This window comes from Salmo salar, chromosome 20, assembly GCF_965601325.2.
Source record: "Salmo salar chromosome 20, fSalSal1, whole genome shotgun sequence".
Classification (NCBI taxonomy): domain Eukaryota; kingdom Metazoa; phylum Chordata; class Actinopteri; order Salmoniformes; family Salmonidae; genus Salmo; species Salmo salar.
The window spans coordinates 18350965-18375613 of NC_138310.1; the positions used below are offsets into that span (position 1 = coordinate 18350965).

At 39.7% G+C, this 24649-nt stretch overlaps 1 protein-coding gene across 3 annotated transcripts; it reads left to right on the forward strand.

The window, feature by feature from the left end:
- Positions 1-12147: 12147 nt before the first annotated feature.
- On the forward strand, positions 12148-21617 carry lhx2b (LIM homeobox 2b). 3 transcript variants are annotated; one of them, XM_082966252.1, is made up of 6 exons: positions 12156-12938; positions 13272-13434; positions 14939-15141; positions 15539-15909; positions 18939-19141; positions 19647-21617. In XM_082966252.1, the coding sequence occupies exons 2-6, from the start codon at positions 13315-13317 to the stop codon at positions 19926-19928; spliced, it is 1179 nt and encodes a 392-aa protein (XP_082822378.1). In that variant the 5' UTR covers positions 12156-12938; positions 13272-13314; the 3' UTR covers positions 19929-21617. The 3 variants fall into 3 exon arrangements, with proteins under 3 accessions (XP_082822379.1, XP_014015963.1, XP_082822378.1); XM_082966253.1 differs by having other exon boundaries at positions 12148-13434; positions 19615-19830; XM_014160488.3 differs by having other exon boundaries at positions 12154-13434.
- The last annotated feature ends 3032 nt before the right edge of the window (positions 21618-24649 follow it).

A 24649-nucleotide genomic window follows, 5' to 3' on the forward strand; every position in this document is an offset into this window, starting at 1 on the left:
ATCTTAGGTTTGTGTGCAGTTGCTCGGCCATAGAAACCCATTTCATGAAGCTCCCGATGAACAGTTATTGTGCTGAAGTTGCTTCCTGAGGCAGTTTGGAACTCTGTAGTGAGTGTTGCAACCGAGGACAGACAATTTTTACTCACTACACGTTTTCAGCACTCGCCGGTCCCGTTCTGTGAGCTTGTGTGCCCTACCACTTCGCGGCTGAGCCGTTGTTGCTCTTAGTCGTTTCCACTTCAGAATAACAGCACTTACAGTTGACCTGGTCCAGCTCTAGCAGGACAGAAATTTGACGAACTGACTTGCTGGAAAGGTGGCATCCTACAGTGGTGCCACATTCAAAGTCACTGAGCTCTTCAGTACGGGCCATTCTACTGCCTATGTTTGTCTATGGAGAATGCATGGCTGTTTGCTCAATTTTATATACCTGTCAGCAACGGGTATGGCTGAAATAGCCAAATCCACTAATTTGAAGGGGTGTTCACATACTTTTGTATATATAGTGTATGTAAAATTCCCATGGATGCTCAGAGATCCAATGCAGGACTGTGTCTGAGCTCAGGCAGCCTAGCCTTTGGTCAGGGCGCTACCAGTGGAAGTCTTTTTAACTTCCTCCCACTGAGAGATTATTTAATGCTTCTTTAAACACAGGACCTTAAAGAGAGCCAGAGCCATGCTCTGGAGGCATCGCAAGAGCACAACATCTTATAATGATTGAAACAAAACCCGTCTCTATCTCTCTCTGTTACGTAGTTAACCCTGTTTGTCTGTCCATCAGTCCATTTCAAGTAATACTGTATGTCTGTCTGTCTACCCTGCATTTGTTAGCGCCAGTAATAAAAGTGCAAACAGAAATCCCTCTGATGTTGATATGTTGTGTTGTCTTTGAAAATGGCTTATTTGAAGGGGGGGGGGGGGGGGGGGGGGGGGTGGGGGGGGGGGGGGGTCTGAAGGTATATCTTCAGAGCGATTGAGCGGAGATGTTGGACAAGCCCTAATAAAGCCTTGCAGTTTAGACTGAAAGAGTGATTTGGCCCATACTGAACTGGAGTTTAGACTGAGTGATTTGGCCCATACTGAACTGGAGTTTAGACTGAGAGAGTGTTTTGGCCCGTACTGAACTGGAGTTTAGACTGAGAGAGTGATTTGGCCCATACTGAACTGGAGTTTAGACTGAGAGAGTGTTTTGGCCCGTACTGAACTGGAGTTTAGACAGAGAGTGTTTTGGCCCGTACTGAAACTGGAGTTTAGACTGAGAGAGTGTTTTGGCCCGTACTGAACTGGAGTGTAGACTGAGAGAGTGTTTTGGCCCGTACTGAACTGGAGTTTAGACAGAGAGTGTTTTGGCCCGTACTGAACTGGAGTTTAGACTGAGAGAGTGTTTTGGCCCGTACTGAACTGGAGTTTAGACTGAGAGAGTGTTTTGGCCCAATACTGAGCTGGAGTTTAGACTGAGAAGCTGCACTGATCCTAACACCATACTCAAATGAAGACTGAAATATTTAATGGTCCTGATAACACACTGGGGACCAGACAACACTCGAGTTTCTCTGTCTAATATTGTACTGAATTTTCTCTTTCTTGTAGACTAATGAATTCAGAGTCCAGGCAGGGCTGAGGCTGACTGACCTGATGTAAGTCAGACCTGGTGTGTTTCATGGCTTTCTTCCTGTGCTGTGCTCCTTTCTGGTTTCCTTCTGTACCCGGCCTTATTGCTGCTGCCACAGACAGAACCACTCATTTCTATGGGTCATTAAAAGACAGGGACAGAACCACTGGTTTCTATGGGTCATTAAAAGACAGGGACAGAACAACTAGTTTCTATGGGTCATTAACAGAAAGGGACAGAACAACTAGTTTCTATGGGTCATTAAAAAACAGAGACAGAACCACTAGTTTCTATGGGTAATTAACAGAAAGGGACAGAACAACTAGTTTCTATGGGTCATTAAAAAACAGAGACAGAACAACTAGTTTCTATGGGTCATTAACAGAAAGGGACAGAACAACTAGTTTCTATGGGTCATTAACAGAAAGGGACAGAACAACTAGTTTCTATGGGTCATTAAAAGACAGGGACAGAACAACTAGTTTCTATGGGTCATTAACAGACAGGGACAGAAAAACTAGTTTCTATGGGTCATTAAAAGACAGGGACAGAACAACTAGTTTCTATGGGTCATTAACAGACAGGGACAGATTAACTAGTTTCTATGGGTCATTAACAGAAAGGGACAGAACAACTAGTTTCTATGGGTCATTAACAGAAAGGGACAGAACAACTAGTTTCTATGGGTCATTAACAGAAAGGGACAGAATAACTAGTTTCTATGGGTCATTAACAGAAAGGGACAGAACAACTAGTTTCTATGGGTCATTAACAGAAAGGGACAGAATAACTAGTTTCTATGGGTCATTAACAGACAGGGACAGAACAACTAGTTTATATGGGTCATTAACAGACAGGGACAGAACCACTAGTTTCTATGGGTCATTAACAGACAGGGACAGAACAACTAGTTTCTATGGGTCATTAACAGAAAGGGACAGAACAACTAGTTTCTATGGGTCATTAAAAGACAGGGACAGAACAACTAGATTCTATGGGTCATTAACAGACAGGGACAGAACAACTAGTTTCTATGGGTCATTAAAAGACATGGACAGAACAACTAGTTTCTATGGGTCATTAACAGACAGGGACAGAACAACTAGATTCTATGGGTCATTAAAAGACAGGGACAGAGCAACTAGTTTCTATGGGTCATTAAAAGACGGAACAACTAGTTTCTATGGGTCATTAACAGACAGGGACAGAACAACTAGTTTCTATGGGTCATTAAAATACAGGGACAGAACAACTCGTTTCTATGGGTCATTAAAAGACAGGGACAGAACAACTAGTTTATATAGGTCATTAAAAGACAGGGACAGAACCACTAGTTTCTATGGGTCATTAACAGACTGGGACAGAACAACTAGTTTCTATGTGTCATTAAAAGACATGGACAGAACAACTAGTTTCTATGGGTCATTAAAAGACAGGGACAGAACAACTAGTTTCTATGGGTCATTAACAGACAGTGACAGAACCACTAGTTTCTATGGGTCATTAACAGAAAGGGACAGAACAACTAGTTTCTATGGGTCATTAACAGAAAGGGACAGAATAACTCGTTTCTATGGGTCATTAACAGAAAGGGACAGAACAACTAGTTTCTATGGGTCATTAACAGAAAGGGACAGAATAACTAGTTTCTATGGGTCATTAACAGACAGGGACAGAACAACTAGTTTATATGGGTCATTAACAGACAGGGACAGAACCACTAGTTTCTATGGGTCATTAACAGACAGGGACAGAACAACTAGTTTCTATGGGTCATTAACAGAAAGGGACAGAACAACTAGTTTCTATGGGTCATTAAAAGACAGGGACAGAACAACTAGATTCTATGGGTCATTAACAGACAGGGACAGAACAACTAGTTTCTATGGGTCATTAAAAGACATGGACAGAACAACTAGTTTCTATGGGTCATTAACAGACAGGGACAGAACAACTAGATTCTATGGGTCATTAAAAGACAGGGACAGAGCAACTAGTTTCTATGGGTCATTAAAAGACGGAACAACTAGTTTCTATGGGTCATTAACAGACAGGGACAGAACAACTAGTTTCTATGGGTCATTAAAATACAGGGACAGAACAACTCGTTTCTATGGGTCATTAAAAGACAGGGACAGAACAACTAGTTTATATGGGTCATTAAAAGACAGGGACAGAACCACTAGTTTCTATGGGTCATTAACAGACTGGGACAGAACAACTAGTTTCTATGTGTCATTAAAAGACAGGGACAGAACAACTAGTTTCTATGGGTCATTAAAAGACAGGGACAGAACAACTAGTTTCTATGGGTCATTAACAGACAGTGACAGAACCACTAGTTTCTATGGGTCACTAAAAGACAGGGACAGAACAACTAGTTTCTTTGGGTCATTAAAAGAAAGGGACAGAACAACTAGTTTCTATGGGTCATTAAAAGACAGGGACAGAACCACTAGTTTCTATGGGTCATTACAAGACAGGGACAGAACAACTAGTTTCTATGGGTCATTAACAGACAGGGACAGAACAACTAGTTTCTATGGGTCATTAACAGACAGGGACAGAACAACTAGTTTATATGGGTCATTAAAAGACAGGGACAGAACCACTAGTTTCTATGGGTCATTAACAGAAAGGGACAGAACAACTAGTTTCTATGGGTCATTAAAAGACAGGGACAGAACAACTAGTTTCTATGGGTCATTAACAGACAGGGACAGAACAACTAGTTTCTATGGGTCATTAACAGACAGGGACAGAACCAATAGTTTCTATGGGTCATTAAAAGACAGGGACAGAACCAATAGTTTTTATGGGTCATTAACAGACAGGGACAGAACCAATAGTTTATATGGGTCATTAAAAGACAGGGACAGAACCACTAGTTTCTATGGGTCATTAACAGACAGGGACAGAACAACTAGTTTCTATGGGTCATTAACAGACAGGGACAGAACAACTAGTTTCTATGGGTCATTAAAAGACAGGGACAGAACAACTAGTTTCTATGGGTCATTAAAAGACAGGGACAGAACAACTAGTTTCTATGGGTCATTAACAGACAGGGACAGAACAACTAGTTTCTATGGGTCATTAAAAGACAGGGACAGAACAACTAGTTTATATGGGTCATTAACAGACAGTGACAGAGCCACTCATTTCTATGGGTCATGAAAAGACAGGGACAGAACAAATAGTTTCTATGGGTCATTAAAAGACAGGGACAGAACAACTCGTTTCTATGTGTCATTAAAAGACAGGGACAGAACAACTAGTTTCTATGGGTCATTAAAAGACAGGGACAGAACAACTCGTTTCTATGGGTCATTAAAAAACCGGGACAGAACAACTAGTTTCTATGGGTCATTAACAGACAGTGACAGAACCACTAGTTTTTATGGGTCATTAAAAGACAGGGACAGAACAACTAGTTTCTATGGGTCATTAAAAGACAGGGACAGAACAACTAGTTTCTATGGGTCATTAAAAGACAGGGACAGAACAACTAGTTTCTATGGGTCATTAAAAGACAGGGACAGAACAACTAGTTTCTATGGGTCATTAACAGACAGGGACAGAACAACTAGTTTCTATGGGTCATTAACAGACAGGGACAGAACAACTAGTTTCTATGGGTCATTAACAGACAGGGACAGAACCAATAGTTTCTATGGGTCATTAAAAGACAGGGACAGAACAACTAGTTTATATGGGTCATTAACAGACAGGGACAGAACAACTAGTTTCTATGGGTCATTAAAAGACAGGGACAGAACCACTGTCATTAAAAGACAGGGACAGAACCACTAGTTTCTATGGGTCATTAACAGACAGGGACAGAACAACTAGTTTCTATGGGTCATTAACAGACAGGGACAGAACAACTAGTTTCTATGGGTCATTAAAAGACAGGGACAGAACAACTAGTTTCTATGGGTCATTAAAAGACAGGGACAGAACAACTAGTTTCTATGGGTCATTAACAGACAGGGACAGAACAACTAGTTTCTATGGGTCATTAAAAGACAGGGACAGAACAACTTGTTTATATGGGTCATTAACAGACAGTGACAGAGCCACTCATTTCTATGGGTCATGAAAAGACAGGGACAGAACAACTAGTTTCTATGGGTCATTAAAAGACAGGGACAGAACAACTCGTTTCTATGTGTCATTAAAAGACAGGGACAGAACAACTAGTTTCTATGGGTCATTAAAAGACAGGGACAGAACAACTCGTTTCTATGGGTCATTAAAAAACCGGGACAGAACAACTAGTTTCTATGGGTCATTAACAGACAGTGACAGAACCACTAGTTTTTATGGGTCATTAAAAGACAGGGACAGAACAACTAGTTTCTATGGGTCATTAAAAGACAGGGACAGAACAACTAGTTTCTATGGGTCATTAAAAGACAGGGACAGAACAACTAGTTTCTATGGGTCATTAAAAGACAGGGACAGAACAACTAGTTTCTATGGGTCATTAACAGACAGGGACAGAACAACTAGTTTCTATGGGTCATTAACAGACAGGGACAGAACAACTAGTTTCTATGGGTCATTAACAGACAGGGACAGAACCAATAGTTTCTATGGGTCATTAAAAGACAGGGACAGAACAACTAGTTTATATGGGTCATTAACAGACAGGGACAGAACAACTAGTTTCTATGGGTCATTAAAAGACAGGGACAGAGCCACTAGTTTCTATGGGTCATTAAAAGACAGGGACAGAACAACTAGTTTCTATGGGTCATTAACAGACAGGGACAGAACAACTAGTTTCTATGGGTCATTAACAGACAGGGACAGAACAACTAGTTTCTATGGGTCATTAACAGACAGGGACAGAACCAATAGTTTCTATGGGTCATTAAAAGACAGGGACAGAACAACTAGTTTATATGGGTCATTAACAGACAGGGACAGAACAACTAGTTTCTATGGGTCATTAAAAGACAGGGACAGAGCCACTAGTTTCTATGGGTCATTAAAAGACAGGGACAGAACAACTAGTTTCTATGGGTCATTAACAGACAGTGACAGAGCCACTCATTTCTATGGGTCATGAAAAGACAGGGACAGAACAACTAGTTTCTATGGGTCATTAAAAGACAGGGACAGAACAACTCGTTTCTATGTGTCATTAAAAGACAGGGACAGAACAACTAGTTTCTATGGGTCATTAAAAGACAGGGACAGAACAACTAGTTTCTATGGGTCATTAACAGACAGGGACAGAACAACTCGTTTCTATGGGTCATTAAAAAACCGGGACAGAACAACTAGTTTCTATGGGTCATTAACAGACAGTGACAGAACCACTAGTTTTTATGGGTCATTAAAAGACAGGGACAGAACAACTAGTTTATATGGGTCATTAAAAGACAGGGACAGAACAACTAGTTTCTATGGGTCATTAAAAGACAGGGACAGAACAACTAGTTTCTATGGGTCATTAAAAGACAGGGACAGAACAACTAGTTTCTATGGGTCATTAAAAGACAGGGACAGAACAACTAGTTTCTATGGGTCATTAAAAGACAGGGACAGAACAACTAGTTTCTATGGGTCATTAAAAGACAGGGACAGAACAACTAGTTTCTATGGGTCATTAAAAGACAGGGACAGAACAACTAGTTTCTATGGGTCATTAAAAGACAGGGACAGAACAACTAGTTTCTATGGGTCATTAAAAGACAGGGACAGGAGCACAGATTTCTTTGGTCATTGAATGCTTTCCTTGTAATCACACACAGGCACATCACAGTCATAAGTAATTCAGCCTCCATTGATAATATATTTATAACACAGAAATAAGTATATTACTTGACTGAACTTTCACACAATTCTTGTACTTTGGTCAAGTTATTATGCCTAAAGTGACGACATGTGAAACATTCAAGTAAAATATGTGTGCGTGCGTGCGTGCGTGCGCGCGCGCGCGTGAGTGTGTGTGTGTGTGTGTGTGCGTGTGTGTGTGTGTGTGTGCGCGTGTGTGTGTGTGTGTGTGTGTGTGTGTGTGTGTGTGTGTGTGTGTGTGTGTGTGTGTGTGTGTGTGTGTGTGTGTGTGTGTGTGTGTGTGTGTGTGTGTGTGTGTGTGTGTGTGTGCGTGCGTCTTGATTAGGTTTAGGTGATTCTTTTTCCCTTTCATGTGTTTTTAGTCTCCTGTGCTTTGTTCCATTTCTTAATTACAGTAGTCTTCTCCTGTGAGAGTAGATAACCCCCTCCCCACATCCAGCAGCATCCCATTAGCTCTGGACTGATGCTGTCTTTCTTAATACCTTTATACAATTAAAATAGACAGAGATCAAAAAGATACCAGAGCCTTACAAGGGAGATGTTTTTCACAAAATGCAGATTGTGTTATTGATGGCTGCCCATTTGGAAATCATTATGAGACAAGGAGTAATCTGTGAAGCTGCCTCAGCATTCAGAGTAGAACACCCCTCCCTATGGTCTTTCAACCAAGTGTCAAAGTTAGTTTTAACTTCTTAAAAACAAAGTCCACCCTGAACTAACTACTTTAATAATGCTTTAGTTAATTGGATGCTCTTGGCTATACTGTAAGTATATTAGAAAATAAAGTGTGTATTGCTCTGTAATGGGGCTATTTATTGTTCGGTTATATGGTGTTGGTGGGAGATAATATGTAATTGAACTTGACGTGCCAGTTTCACGCATCTTTTCCCCGTTAGAATTGTGTTAAACATAACTAACTCTCTCATGTTTTCTCCAACACTTTTCGTGAAGGGATACTGAAACTAGGAAGTGTTTGTCAAGGTGCACTTGCTGCAATTCTCAGTCAACTACCCTGGCGCAGGGCGTTCATTTTCGTGTCCCAGACCTCTGAAGGAGCAGCTATGTGCATTCATCTTTAAGTGAATTTTTCCTTGTGTAGTATCAAATAAGCCCTGCATGATAATTCATGTATGAATTAATCAACATTTGTAATAATATGATTCATTATTTCATTGAATATCAATTAAAAATATTATTTTATGATTGCTATGATTATTATTATTATCACCATTTGTGAAATTGTAACGTTAGTCTACTGACATATTTCATGTACAAAAAAATACAAAAAAACACACACACATTCAGAAAAGCAAAACAAAACACTGCTTTTTAATGTATTTTTATAATGACAGACTAGTAGCCAACCATGCCACTCTCTGCCAGTACCCTCGGAAATACAATTTAGGGGCCAAAATAATTGTAACTTTTTCAGAAACAATGTGGAACCACCAACCTAGTCCTATGAACCATCATTAGCACAAAATTCCACTCATCATTGGTGCCAATTAGTAGGTTGCGAACAATCAATGTGGATCTTAGCCAAGCAGGAATTTCATGAATTTCACATAATTTCAAAAGTATACCCCCATTTGGAATTAACTGTAGGCTAATTTCAATTGAATTTATCCAAACTTGGCAATAAATCACCTCTTTAGAAAGAGCTATTTGGACATTTTGAAGTTGGTAGTTAGATTACTAGCAGGTGGAGAGTGACAAAATGAACATGCAAGGGAGAAGAAGATGAAACATAAAAGTGTATTTCATTACATCAATGAAATCGTTTGATATCATGAAATCGAGTCCCATATTAGCCCACTCCTCCAAAGCTTGTATAGCAGCAGCGGAAATGTTCCACTATGAGGCGTGTATTCACACTTACAACACGATAAACAGCGTTTCCGTGCCATTTCATATTATATCAAAGATTGATGATGGTCGGTTTACTAAACTGGGAGTTTGTTGGAAGTGATTCGTAGCAGCATATTATATTCTAGTATGTCACGAATCCAGTGTAGGCCCAACCAAATGAGAAGAAATGTGCGTGGAGTGTTGTCAATTTGATGATGCCTTGAAATAATTGTCACCAGGGGATTTGCCGACACAGCAATCTTTAGACAAAAGAGGGCTATATGCTCTGGTGTATTGGTTCCATAGTCAACGACTGAACCAGCCTTATTGACTTTGACTTCAACAGCACAGACGCATGAGGAGGAAGGTTAAAATCAGTATGTCTGATGGCGAAACAACAGAGCAAGATAACGTCCTAAATGTTCATAAGAAATCGGCAAGATTGTAAGTTGTTTTTTGAGCACGAGAGAGAACAGTTGGCAGACCTGGCGAAGTCAAGTCCCATTTATTAAAAATAAGACTTATTATTGAGACGATTTGAGCTTGAAAATAAACATAATCGCAATATCACATTTCATACACGCCCGCAGACATGCCCGGTGCGACAATGTGTAATGTATAAGACAGCAGCATTATACCAGACAGGGAACGCAGATGATAAATATGCATGTATTCAATTAAGGGTATTACACAGGGGTTGATTTGCATAAGGATTTATGAGCTCAACATGCCTCTTCATATTTGTACTATAAAACGTTAAAATCAACGCAGGCTTTCTGTGCTTGGAAGGAACAGGTATTATGGGCTATGGGTTATTATGGGCTATTATGGGCTATGCTACTTTTAAGACCCGCGTCACCACAAGGGTTTCTCCCTATATGCAACTGCAACTAACTAGAGATATGGGGGGAAAGGTAAATAAAAATGAGGCAAACGTGTAGGCTAATTGTGAAATAGTGTAGTGATAATTTGATCATCATTAATTAGCCTATGGGTAACAATATTTGTATTACTATAATATTATGATTAATGACATTATCATAATCATGATTATTAGGCCTATGTCATTATTGCTGTTTTGACGTCTTTTAGCCGGCTATATTGTAGCTGTTAAAAGTTGAAACATAAAGCGTGGAAAAAAATATATAAAGACTATTGTTTTCCCCATAAAAGTCGGGAGTGCTAGAAAGATCAAGTTTTCTGCTAAGTGGATTCTGGACACTCTTCATACAAGCTATTATAGGTGGGGATTTTCCATTGTTTAAATCTGAGACAGAAATCGAACAAATAAGGGCAAAAGTTGGTGCCCTGCTATTTAATTTCTTGTCGTTTCCTTTGCCATCGATGAAGAATAGGCTATTCTATAAAATGTGATGGTTTCAAAGCGGAACAGTGTGCCAAGGTCTTGACACTATCCTTGTTTTAAGAAACACAATTCTATGGCTGTGATGTCATTTTCTCACACACATCTCAGGGATTTTCTGTCGCCCATTATTTTCCTGAACAAGGCAAGTCCTCTTCTGATGACGAGGTCCAAACTCCCCTCCCAATTAAGATCACATAGCTAATTAGAAGAGCGCATCCGGAGTAGAGGCTGACTACGGCCAGGGACAGCAGCGTCACCCACCACGCAACACTGGTTTGCAACTGGAGGAAATGAGAAGGGAAGTCTTGAGTCTAAACGGGAGTACCATTGAAATCATTCATATTGAAGTGTGTGTCCTTAGAACAGACACATCTTCAATTTGGGAGATTCTTCATTTAACCTAAATGACTCGCGCTGCACGAGGTGGATTTTGTTCACTTTATGTCACACATTTTGGAGTGCATGCGGTTGACACGGACAAATTGTTGTTTTTAAATGACTGAAGAAAAATGCCTCTGAGTTGGAGGCCTATTGTGAGAACTTGTTGTTGATTTGATTTATTTTGTATGGATTAAACCGATTCAATACGGGCCTTAATTTGTGATATCAATTTGCCCTTATTAAAGGCTTATGTTGCTGGTATTTGTAACATGATAGTATTTTTATTGAACCCTTATTTTACCAGTAGGTTTACTGAGAACACATTCTCATTTTAAAACAACGACCTGGGGAATAGTTACAGGGGAGAGGAGGGAGGATATAGATTAAACAAATCGAACACAACATTTAAATCTATACAACATCACCGTGATGGAACCTTCATTTCAAATGACTATTATTTATTTCATTGTTCATTGAACGTCTTCTAACACTACAATATACAACCTGTGCACTTTATCGCAAGCATTTGTCTTTCATTTTGGTGTGCTTGGCAGGCCTATATTTGAAGGAACACAATTGACAACATGTAACTTGCATGTGACTTGCATGTTTCTGTCTCAAATGTCGGTCAGGAGCTGAAACGGGAGTGACTGAATAAGTATTAATGACTTATTGTCAGCGTATTGTGTAACTAGTTGTCTGGTGCTTCCTGCGGTTCCCATGACGCAGGATGCATTGAGTCCCTATGATGGAATAAAGTCATGGTGTCTCAGACGCCAGTGTGACATGCTCTAAACAGATGGTCCAACAGAGAAAGTCATGCAGGAGATCATGTAAGCTGTAATTTGTTAAATGTTATGAAATATAAAGATATAAAGATATAATAAATGGGTCAGGGTGGGTCAGAGAGAGAGAGAGAGAGAGAGAGAGAGAGGGAGAGAGAGAATTGAATTGAGAGAGAGAGATAATTTAATTTAATTGCATTGAGAGATATGCATGAACGTCATGTGACAATGGTTCAACAAATCACCTTTAACCACACTCAAATCTTTGCAACACTGTCAAATCAATATTCCCGTTCTTCTTCTTCTTCTTCTTTCCATTTTGTTTTAGACTAGATAAGCTCTAAACTAAAGGTATCCAGACATCTAATCAAAGTAGTCACAGAAAGGATGCGTCCAAACAGCATGACATGGGCAGCCAACGAAAGAATACTCTGCATACTTCTTCCACAGCAGTAAAATAAGAATTCGACGATGTTGAAGAACCAATGAACATAAATCGTGGAACGTGACGTAATGGTCCCTGTAGAAAAGGCGCGGAGTGTATCTCAAGGCCAGAGATCGCTGAACAGTGATAGGGGCTGCCTGCTTGAGTCTTAATGTATAGTCTTAGTCGACTCCTCCTTCTCGATTACTCACATGCATCTTTCCTGGCAAAGAGAAAAAAATTACTAAAGGAAAACAGCTTCTCTCAGACCTCCAACAGGATTCAAAAGCAACAACAATTCCAATTGCTAACGAGTTATAGCTTTTGTTTTGTTAAAAAGCATAGGCTACATGTAGATTTCCATAACATCAATGCTGTTCTAACACCAACTTGGACAGTGTATTTTAGTTATGTGACAAACTGAAGAGGACGCAGCTACATGGAGATGCACGCGCCTACAATCTCAGACGCTGTTGTGTTCTTGATTTTTTTCTATTCCTTCGATTCGTGTGGAAATCATTTTAGTGTTACAGTGATGCAGGAGTAGATGATTCCAATAAAAGTAGCGACAGTGTCCATTGATCGAGTTAGTATTGGTCGGCGAAGGACTAATTCATTCGTTTACTAATGCCCTGCAAAATGTTTTAATCCAAATTCGCCTGAAGAAATAGGAGGGACCAGTAGCAGACCCATGCAACCGGGCTTCGATAGTTGGTATGTTTTTAATTCCTTAGGAATTATTTAGCAAATAGCATTTCTTCTCGCATGATAATGGAATAATATATTGGTATGCTGCATATAATTAATTAGCATTAGTAAAACGACGGATTCCGTCACTTTAATTAATGAATTATAGCCTATGAGAGAGAGATGCAGAGATTCGGATGATGATTTCCATTGGCAGATGATAGTGTGGAGAACACGTGTCCATTTTTGCCTCACATTTTTTTCTGACCCGGAATTCTTACATGTCACACCAAGAAGGGAAATAATCTGACTGCCAATGCACGGGCTAGGTTTGCGTCTTATGGAAATCTTTGGTTGCAGATCTGAGGAAAACACGTATAATATCATCCCCTCTGCGGCAACGATGCTTTTCCACGGACTCCCTGGAGGCGACATGCACGGTGTTGTGGAAGAAATGGAGCGGAGAGGAAAGAGCGAATCCGCAGCTATCAGTTCGGCCATAGACATGGGAGAATCTGAAACGGTAGGCAACTGAACAACCACACGCTGAGGGACGATTGCAATCGAGAGTATAGCGAGCAGTTGTGTACAAATATCATAATGAGCAGCGAAACGTTGATGCCCAAAATGCACGAGCAGTGCACTATAAAATCATACTTGGGATATTAAAAAAGACTTGAGATAGGCTATTAAAACTTGTTGGACTAAGAAATAACTTACTTTTGGAGTGTATTGTTATTCTTTTGAATATGTCTTAAACAATGTATGTATGATTGTGGAATTATTTTGAATCTGTATCACAAAACAATTTAGCGTAATCTAATAATAATAGGCTAATGAATTCATAGGCATATGCTAATCTGTTAATAGCAAATATCAGTGATGTTTTTACTATGCACACTCAAGTGTTTTTAAGCATGACATTGTTCTGGTGTTAGATATGTTGTGGATTTAAACGAAATCATAATGATATGAATGTTTCGTCATTTTCTACTTTTGAAATTGTACAACATTACACATTCATCAATTCGTTGTGCAAAAGAGTATGCGGCCTATATGCTACTGATTATGCAATTACAAATAAGGGTACAATTCATAGAGAAATGTTTTACCTTTAGACTAAAACGTGCATGTGTTCAAATCTTGTTTGATAAAATGTAACTTCAGTTAAATTACAAATGAATTCGTTAGAATAGTAACAAATGGGGGGGGGGGGGGGGGGGTCTTCTTCCTATAACATTGGCATTCACTTTGTTGCCTATATTTTTTGCCTAGGCCTAATGGGTGGGTAGAAGTGGTTTGGTCTTTGATCTGTTTGGCTATATGTGATAATGTATTCGTATTGTGATGCATTTCCTTGTCTTGTTATGTGGTTTTAGCCAAATCAAAGTTTTAAGACAAATTACATTAGGTGAGGTGAACGTTTTAGCATCCCCCCCCTCCCCCCCATAATAATAATTGTCCCAAAAGTGTTTTTAAGAAATGATCATTTTCATGAAACTTTTTAAAAGAGGTAAACCATTTTAGAGAATAGGCCTAAAAAGAATGAAGTGTCTGTGTTTGTAAGTGTGTTTTGATTTGATTGGGATTTCTGAAATCGTAAATCTTGGTGCGAGTAAGCCGTTTTATTTCGAGGAATACTGGCTACATAACATGTGCTTTGTTGTTGTTTATGGATTAATGTTTCACTTTTAAATGCCCAAAAATGTTTAGAACAAGATATGCTTTGGTCTAGAATAGGATACAGTTAGCCTAGCTATAGGCCTATAAACTTGCATATTTTAATTGGTGTGGAAAAAAATGTTCCTTCATTTCTAGACTAACTAAATATCCCTGTACTATGCATTGCAATGCCCTCAGTCAGATATTACAATATGTTCATGCAAAACATAATATTTAAAAGAAGGTCTGATATAAAAAAAGGAGCATATCTTCGGCCGGGAAATTAAATACTATTTCGATATGGGTCTTTGATGACATGTGGTTGGTCTGTGTTTTAAGTTTGTGTTTGTTTGGTTGTCTTTTAGAACATGCAGTGCATGAACAGTGACAGGGTGGCTCTGTGCGCGGGCTGCGGCGGGAAGATTGCTGACCGCTACTATCTGCTCGCCGTAGACAAACAATGGCACATGCGCTGTCTCAAGTGCTGCGAGTGTAAACTCAACCTGGAGTCCGAGCTCACCTGCTTCAGTAAAGACGGAAGCATCTACTGCAAGGAAGATTATTACAGGTAACTCCATAAACTCCGCCAAATGTAAAAGTGTTTGGTGGTTATGAAGAATAGCAAACGTTTGAAGTCAGATTTCCCCTAAAAGCAGTCACCCCTGGCCACATGATATTTAATTTGGGTATTACAACACCATATAATAGGCTTTAATGTAGTCTATAGCGTGGCCATACTACAGAGCTTCGACAAAACATTAAAAGGGCCCTTGCGCAAAACGCATTACATCTGGCCTGTGTGAAAGTTTCAAAGTACCGTACATAATTCTGTTTCAAAGCGGGACTTGGAGTAGGCTTACATAGCTGCCAATGTACTGTATGTGCTACTAATTGACATGGTTAAGCCTCATTCACATCTAATCAAAATGTGTCCATGCACTGACTAGGTTCTGTCTTCTCTGCAGAAGGTTTTCGGTCCAGAGATGTGCCCGATGCCACCTCGGGATCTCGGCTTCAGAGATGGTGATGCGGGCCAGGGACTTGGTGTACCACTTGAACTGTTTCACCTGCACATCCTGCAACAAGATGCTAACGACTGGGGACCACTTTGGCATGAAAGACAGTCTGGTGTACTGTCGGCTGCACTTTGAAAATCTCATACAGGGGGAATATCAGACACATTTCAATCATGCGGATGTAGCCTCTCACAAAGGACTGGGACCTGCCAACGCTTTGGGACTATCCTACTTCAACGGTGTGGGGAGTGTGCAGAAAGGGCGGCCCAGGAAAAGGAAAAGTCCCGGACCAGGAGCAGATTTAGCAGCCTACAATGCCGGTAAGACTACAGTGATAACGTTTCCATTTAATATAAGCCTTTTCAGAACAACGCCATATTGACTCAATGGCCACTCCCCCTAATCAAAAAGTTTTCATTGCGTATGACAAAATTACATCACTCTGCAATTTATAAATATTGCCAAGGCCTGCTATTAACAACGCAGGCCAACAATCATTAAAGGGTGGGATTTAAAAGTGCAGGCGAGTTTTTATCCGAATGATTTTAAGCATGGTAATCATTTAAATAGAGTAACTTAGTTGTTCTCAATAATATATAATCTGCATTCGATGCAACGACAATTTTATATAGATGTTGCATGCTTTTAGGCTAATGTGTTTGTTATCTCAATCGTGACAGTTCTTTCTCATTCAAATAGAGAGGTGCAAAACATTTCGCCCTCTTCATTGCATCAGTTAATCTCCAACGATTAAAATAGGCTATCATAATCAAATGATGTTATGATATTTTTGTTTTTGCAACCAATATTTTCAAACCAATATTTCAATGACTTCTTTCTGTTCATTGATTTAAGCTATAGGCTATTATTTCTTAGGCCTAAAAGGCACATGGGGCCTATAGCAGAAGACACGTAGCCAATTATTTGATTTTACTATACAAAGTTGTTTTTTAATGTTCATGTTCTTTACCTCCATGGACGTTCCGATTTTGTTAATGTCAGAAAAGTATCGTAGCCTAAAGGGTTGTAATATTGCATATCTTATTTGTGCTCTGGAGAAACTAAATACCAAATGTGACCATCATTGTAGGCTACACTGTCGTTGGACACATTTGAGTTCATTTAGGCCTAATATTCAAAACATTTGACATCATTTCTCAGACGAAATTATAACATGGTGGTTTACCAAATTGCTGCCGATTATTCATCCGAAATCCCTCTCTCTACAATTCAATTGCAATTCAACAGTGTGTAGCAGGACAGTTTTATCCATAACATTTTTCCTCCTGTCCTCTGAAAAATGTTTTTGAAGTTCCGGCTTTCGCCTTAGCTATTTTCCACTTGTCAGGCTCTATAGACGTCTAAAGTTCCCCTTCTCGCCCCGTTGCGCACTCGGGGACCGGTTGGTCTGGGACGGGGCCAGGATGGGTGTGCACTACAAGAGATCAATGAGACTTGATGAGTTATCCAGTAGTGATTGTGGCCAATGAGCAGTTGTTGCAACAGCAAAATAATTTCTATCATCAAGAAGGCCCCTTCAATAAGCATCCTTGTCTTCTTGTATCGACATTTGTGTCTTGGGAATGAAACATTGCCGTCAGTTATTGTGTTATTAAACTGTTTTCAGGTGCATTCCATCCAGCTTTCATCAAATAAGTCAATCGTAGAATAAAACATTGACAAAGGGCAAGGTGAATCGATCTACCTTCAGGATATTATCCTACAGGCTATTCAAATAGGCGTATATAAAATCACTTTTCTATTTAGGCCTACGCATCACTAGCCCGTGTGTCATCATTCACTTGGTCATATGAAGATTTTCCACATGGTTCATCATCTGATTGAGTCACCATACTTTTTCATCCAGTAAACCCAAGTAGCATGTCTCACAACATCTAAGCGAGAAGGGGAGGGGGTGGGGTCTCTACTGCCCTCTACTGTCTACGGATTGGGCCACTGACTGCTATACAGATCAACCCTACTGTATTTGATTAATAAACAACGTATTTAAAGTAGGCTATTGACTAAAGTCACCTAACAATCTTTCACAAACGAAATCGACGTTGTGCTTTAATAAACATCCAATACGTTTCTGAATGTGTTGTGGTCTGCAGAAGCAAACCTATACATTATTTCCAGCTGTTATCAGAAAGGTACTCATCAGCCTATCAATAGCGTTTGAGAATTTGCGAACGAGAAATACTTTTTATGTATGTATGGTGTTTGTGGTTTATTGTCTGAAGTGTTATTCTGAGAAATTTGAATGACTAATATTTATTGTATGCAGCATTGAATATGTCTGAACTGTTATGAATAGATAGCAACACTTAAGCATTTGCCAAGGAAATACTGTCATGGAAATGTGTCATGTTTTTGCGTCCACGATTCGATTATCTAGGGCAGAATATAGCATATGACAATTAATATGACAACAGCCATCACACAATTAGGGTTATTATTATTATTATTATTATTAGTAGTAGTAGTAGTAGGCCTAGTACTAGTTGTAGTAGTATCAACCTATATTAATTCGACTATTTTTGTATTTTATTTTACCCGTTTTATGTGCTTATTATTTCAACTCAATTCATGGCATTTTTATTTCGCAAACTGCCAATGCGTATTTCACAGCGTAAGACCTCTACGTGTAAAGACACTCCTGCCAATACTAGCCAGAAAGTCATTCACATGCACATATTTTAATTGGTTGATATCTTACACGACCCGCCTATGACACCATATATTGAGTGCTGCTTAATGTATGTGAATGTAACACTGGCTATCGCCCTAAAAATGTGTCATTGTTAGAAGTCAATGTTCATGTTAACACTGACATATACAAATATCACAAATACATCAAATATGTTACAAATATAATATCATATTTTGATAATGGTACTGGGTGGTGTAAGGGCCTTATTAGACATCGCTGTTCAATAGTAAGGCTGTGGTTGAATTTACAATCACTGTTCAATTATACCTATGATTTTCATGTTTGTATTCCTCGCCACGCTCTCTACCCAACGTTTCATTACTAAACCAATTTTAAAACATGGCATTAAAAGCCAGCTACACTCACTGCTGGGCTGCATATAAGCCAGCATGTTGCTGATTTTATTAATGTATCAATTCCATACATAATGTAGAAAAATACATAACATGGTCATGTTTAACTTATCCACTTGTTTGTGAATGAAACACCATATTCAGGTGGACTAACCAACATCTAATCTGTGTGTGTGTATGTGTGTGTGTGTGTGTGTGTGTGTGTGTGTGTGTGTGTGTGTGTGTGTGTGTGTGTGTGTGTGTGTGTGTGTGTGTGTGTGTGTGTGTGTGTGGTGTCCTCCAGCACTCAGCTGTAATGAGAACGACGGAGACTCTATGGACAGGGACTCTTACAGCTCCAGTCAGAAGACCAAGCGCATGCGGACCTCCTTCAAACACCACCAGCTGAGGACCATGAAGTCCTACTTTGCCATCAACCACAACCCAGATGCCAAGGACCTGAAGCAGCTAGCCCAGAAGACTGGCCTCACCAAGCGTGTCCTACAGGTTAGACACACACCTATACTGTATTGTTCCTCATATTCAACAAAATGAGAAAAACTATACACAAATGAAAAAATAAAAAATGTTCTTCTGTATTATGATGGCAATACAATTGAATAATGGGATGTTAAAATTAAACGAGTAACAAAGGGACAATTTTCTATTTAAATTTCCAGATAGGAATTGTAAGGAGTGGGAGTAGTAAAAACAGTCTGTACTGTTTATTATGGGGAGCGGGGAAGCATAACAGAGAGTGCTTGATTTCCACAAAGACGACAGCAAATTATCTAGGGGACTGAAGAAAAAAATGAGACAAAAAGGTTTCTGAACAAAAATTCTGTAAAAATCGCTCCGCTTTAATTAACGCTCCCAGAAAACAAAGCAGTCATTTTGCTTTGATGCGTTCTATTTTTCATGCCTGTTATTCCAGTTGAAACCTTCCCTCTGTCTTTTCCCCACGGTTCCATCACTAACAGTCGCAACGATGTTGCCTTGCTGTGGTACACAGGTCTGGTTCCAGAATGCTCGGGCCAAGTTCCGGCGGAACCTGATGAGACAGGAGAACACGGGTGTGGACAAGACCTCAGACGGCTCCACCCTGCAGGGGGGCACACCCTCTGGCCCCGCCTCAGAGGCCTCAATGAGCCCCTCCAGCACACCCACGACCCTGACGGACCTGACCAACCCCACCATGCCCACCGTCACCTCCGTGTTAACCTCTGTGTCTGGCAGCATGGATGTTCACGAGTGCAGGAGCCCATCGCAGACCACCCTGACCAGCCTGTTCTGACGCCCCCTCACCTCCCTCACAGACTGCCCTTTAGCTTCCTCTGATGTCCCCAACCCTTTAAGCAAACACCCTGACCAGCCTCTCCCCTGACCCGACCGCCCCCCCTCTCGACTCTGTCCACTCGGAACCTAAACACAGACCTTTGACAGAGACATTGAATGGACTAGTAAAATTAAGGTAAAGGAAAAAGGCTCTTACTTTTACTCTGAGCCCATTTTAGAATATTTGCATAGTGAGGCTGCAAAGCCTTGCAGAAGGAACCGTTGTTGTTATTCTGTTGTTGTTGTTGTTGTTGTTGTTGTTTTGTTGAGAACTGAAGAGACTTGATTTGCATTTTTCAGTGTTTACAGAATGAAACTTGGGGAAAAGAAAAAAAACTGCTTAATTTTGGAAATTCATTTTTTCCAGCACAATATTTATGTTGTTGTACAGGAGTCACTGTTAGGAAACATTGAGAAGGATTGTAAAATGATGGGAAATCTGAGATTAAACACAGGCTAAGATATCCTAAGACTGCAATGTGCCTTACACTCCATTTTATCTTCAATTGGCCCCAACATATCCAGACCTATTTCTCCCAGTAACATCAGATAGATACACATGTTTTGAACCAACAGAGACTATTTTGGATCAAGGGTATAGGAGTAAATGTGTGTGTCTGGTGCATGTGTCTGTGTGGGTTTGTGGTCTTAACTGCTGTTGAATAAATCAACAATTACATGTTTACACACACGCACATACACAGATCTGGCATATGATATCATACAATAGGTTGAAATGAAACAGCCAATGAAAGCTAGTTTTGTTTTGAAATATTGTGATCTTACGATTTGCATTTATCTTACAAAAACAACAATTCTATACCTCATTTACATAAGAACTTGATATCAATGAAGATGGTTTTGCTGGCTAAATCCTGCTGTGACATACAGTACACACTGGCATCCCAACCTCTTACCTCAACTCAGCTTACACTGTTCAACACAACTGGGAATTTTGAATTGCAATTGGTCAAAACGATGTTTCTCTCAAAAGGAGTTGATGCACTAAAAGCCAATATAAAGCTATTTTCAAGTGTATCTTTAATCAGACACAATGTTGCATGATATGTGTAGGCACCATGTCATGTCCAACCAAGAGAAAAGGCCAGCTATTTATATTTGTGTTACAGTAAATACCATAATTATCATAAGCTCTAATTGTGGGCTTCTGTTTAAATTGTGCAACCATTTACTTCCAAAATCTGTTACATGAAACAACACTCAACTGGCTACAAATGTTTAATTTTCCCTTTTGTATACACTATCACAAGCCAGATATTTTACTCATGGGGAAGAAAAAAAGATGAGTTTACGAGTGAGAATATGCAGTCATACGGTTCCTTCCACCTTCATCCCTCAAACACTACTGCCTACTACTACTACTACTACTACTACTACTACTACTACTACTACTACTACTACTACTACTACTACTGTACCAGCCACTGGTCTCCAATGATGTATGGTTATTGACTGAGGACTTACTGTTTTCCTGCACCTTCTTGTACAGATCCTAACCCTTCGATGTAGTCTTCAGTTCTGTAAGAAATATAAAAAATTAATTATAACTTATGTCATCCTTACAAATTTGTTCCTTCACGTCTGTGAGTTTTGTATTACACCATTAAAAGCACTAACCTATTTTGCATTGCTCGACTAAAGCCTCATATTGGGATGTTCTGTCATCTATCTACTGTAGATGTATCGTCATGGGATCAAATCTGTCTCTACATATGCAGTCCCTTCCTTTCAGCAATCCAGGGATTCTGTGCTAGTGTGGCAGATCCAGTCTAGAACCATTACTGGAATTGCAGAAATGAGGGTCATGCGAGGCCTGCTCACATAACCATTCAGACCAGGGCCGATCGGCTTTTATATGAGCTAATGTTTTTTAGGGGAATTTACTTGGCCACAGATAGTTGAAGATCTGCCCTGAACTCTCACAATAAAGGCACGGTTTGGACCAACCTTTAAGCCCCTGACTGGTGTAAAACTGGTCACTTAGTATCCACCATGTTGGCTCCGAGTTATAGTATGTCAACAGGCTGGTGGGGCTACCATATGTGACCCGGGTTGCTGTACACGCTATGTCAACCAACCCGTTAACATTCAACAGTAAACCAACATAGTAACACCTACTCAGTGTGGACCAGAAAAGTTTACTTTATTAATAGCAACAAAACAAGCTTCTCTAACCAAGAGACCGTTGATTGCAGTTGGTAATCATAAAACATCTGTTTCGTGGGAAGCTTTCCCCTCTCAGCTGGGGCAATATGTGTCCAATTTTCTCATGGCACCAGTGACCGCCCGTTCAGCTGAAACTAATAATATGAGGAATTTCATCTCTGATTGTAAAAGGCATCCGCATGGTTCCCAACCGAAACAGTTCGGAAGAGTTCGTGCATATATTATGACGACATTATGTGACGATTTTGTTCATTTTGGACTTCGGTAAGTTTTTTTTCTCGGTTGTTTGGGCACACACAAATGTTTCTTGAGGCAAACCAAAGTCGGTTGCCGAAGTCTCCGCCCCTTCGTCGGTGATTAGTCAACAGTAGGGATGCTTCAATAAAGTCTTTGTTGTCATTCAACGAGAGATGACTCGTTGTCATGCAATTTTTTTATTTAGAAATACTGCACCAAACATCTTAGTTCGATTTTTGAGTTATCTTAAATTAATTTTGACTATTTCGAGGAAGTGTATACTGGCTACGCCATCTCAAAATGGACAAACAGTACTAATTCCGCTTTCTTCTAGTTTCTCAAGCTAATGTCTTATGGGAGTATGCAAGCACACTTGTTTGATTCGCCTAGCCGACATTGGCTAGCCGCCAGTCGTACTGAAGCATGTTGAAGCCTTCAGTCCTTTCTAAAATAATTAGGAACTCCTTTTCTCTCAACAGAGGAAGCCTCCTCGCTGGTAGCCCAAATCTCTCTCAATAAACTCAGAAGGGCATAGGATAGCATGAATAAAGGTAAATCACCTGGATGGGACGGTGTTCCCCTTTAGCTCTGTTTAACATTTTGAAATCAATTAGGTCCACTATTGCTCAAAATGATTAATAAAGCCATTCACAAATGTTCATTTGAGATGTGAATACAGCACTAATTTTGCTTTTATTAAAGAAAGGTAAGGATGCCACCCAGTGTTCTCACTATCGCCCCCTATCTTTGATAAACACAGATGTTAAACTGTTTTTCTAAGTGTTGTGCTGTCCTGTCTCGAGACTTGGCCCACACAAACCGAAGAGGGTTTGTTAAAAAAACCCCGTCTATCCTCGGATAGCCTCAATCGACTATTACATATCTTAAATGCATAATCAGAAACATCATCTCCTTGGGCTGTTTTATCTCTCGATGCAGAAAAAGCTTTTGATTGACTAGAATGGTCATACCTCTGGTATGTCTTGGAACATATGGGAATTGGCTCAACTTTCATTAACATTTTACTGCAGTGGGCTAACTCTTGGTGTTTCTTGGTAGTCTTAAACAAATCTACTTTGAAACAAAGATATACACCTCACACATATGGCTATGGACTTAAAAAAAGAACGCCTGTACCATGTCAGATATAGAGTTGAAATGTATTACATTTTGAGTTTGCATTCCAATATTACACTTTATATACATCACAGAAGACTGAAATATAACAAAACCATTTGACATATAGAAACACCAGATTTTTTTGATTTAAAAAAAAGTAATGTTTATGAGTTATGAAATTATGAAAAATACTAATAACATTCCACCCATGGGGCAACTTGGTTATTTGACTGCAGGAAAGGGCTACTATGATTTAAATACACTATGTCATGTTCGTCGTACTGATGGGACCAAGGCGCAGCGGGAATGTGTAAACTCATCTTCTTTTATTATGAAGAAAAACCAAAACTTAATCAAAACAACGACGAAGAAACAGTCCTGTGTGGCACACACCTACACAATACGGAACAACTACCCACAAAAACCCAAGAAAAAAACACCCCTACGAAATAGGACCTTCAATTAGAGGCAACGAGGAACAGCTGCCTCCAATTGAAGGTCAACCCAATAAACTAAACATAGAAATAGAATAACTAGACACAGACATAGAAATAAACTAAAATAGAACATTAACCAAAAAAAACGAAACACAGAAAACAAACACCCCCTGCCACGTCCTGACCAAACTACAATAACAAATAACCTCTTTACTGGTCAGGACGTGACACACTATGCCAATTCCTCAACTATAGTTATAACAGGCAATATCTGCTCTGTTCCATTCAGAATCACTAGAAGCAGCAGAGAAGGTGATTACATTTTTCATTTGCTATTTTTATTATCCCTGGCCCAGGCAATTCATCAATCAAAAGAAATAACACCAATTTTCCTAAAATCTACTGATCACTTCATATTATTATACTTTGGTGATATTTTACTTTATCTAGGCAATGTAACTCAATCGCTCCCAAACACATTGAAGACCATAGATAAATTCAGCTTAATCTCAAATTATAAAATGTATGGAACCAAATCAGTCCCACTGCCTCTCCAGTCCCCGATGGAGGACTCCATCTCTACTTATAGAATCCCAATTTTCCCATTTTAAATATTTGGGATCAGATATATTTCCTTCCTTGGATTAAACCATTGCCAGAAATTTTAACAGAACGCTCACATCCATTCAAACCGACCTCA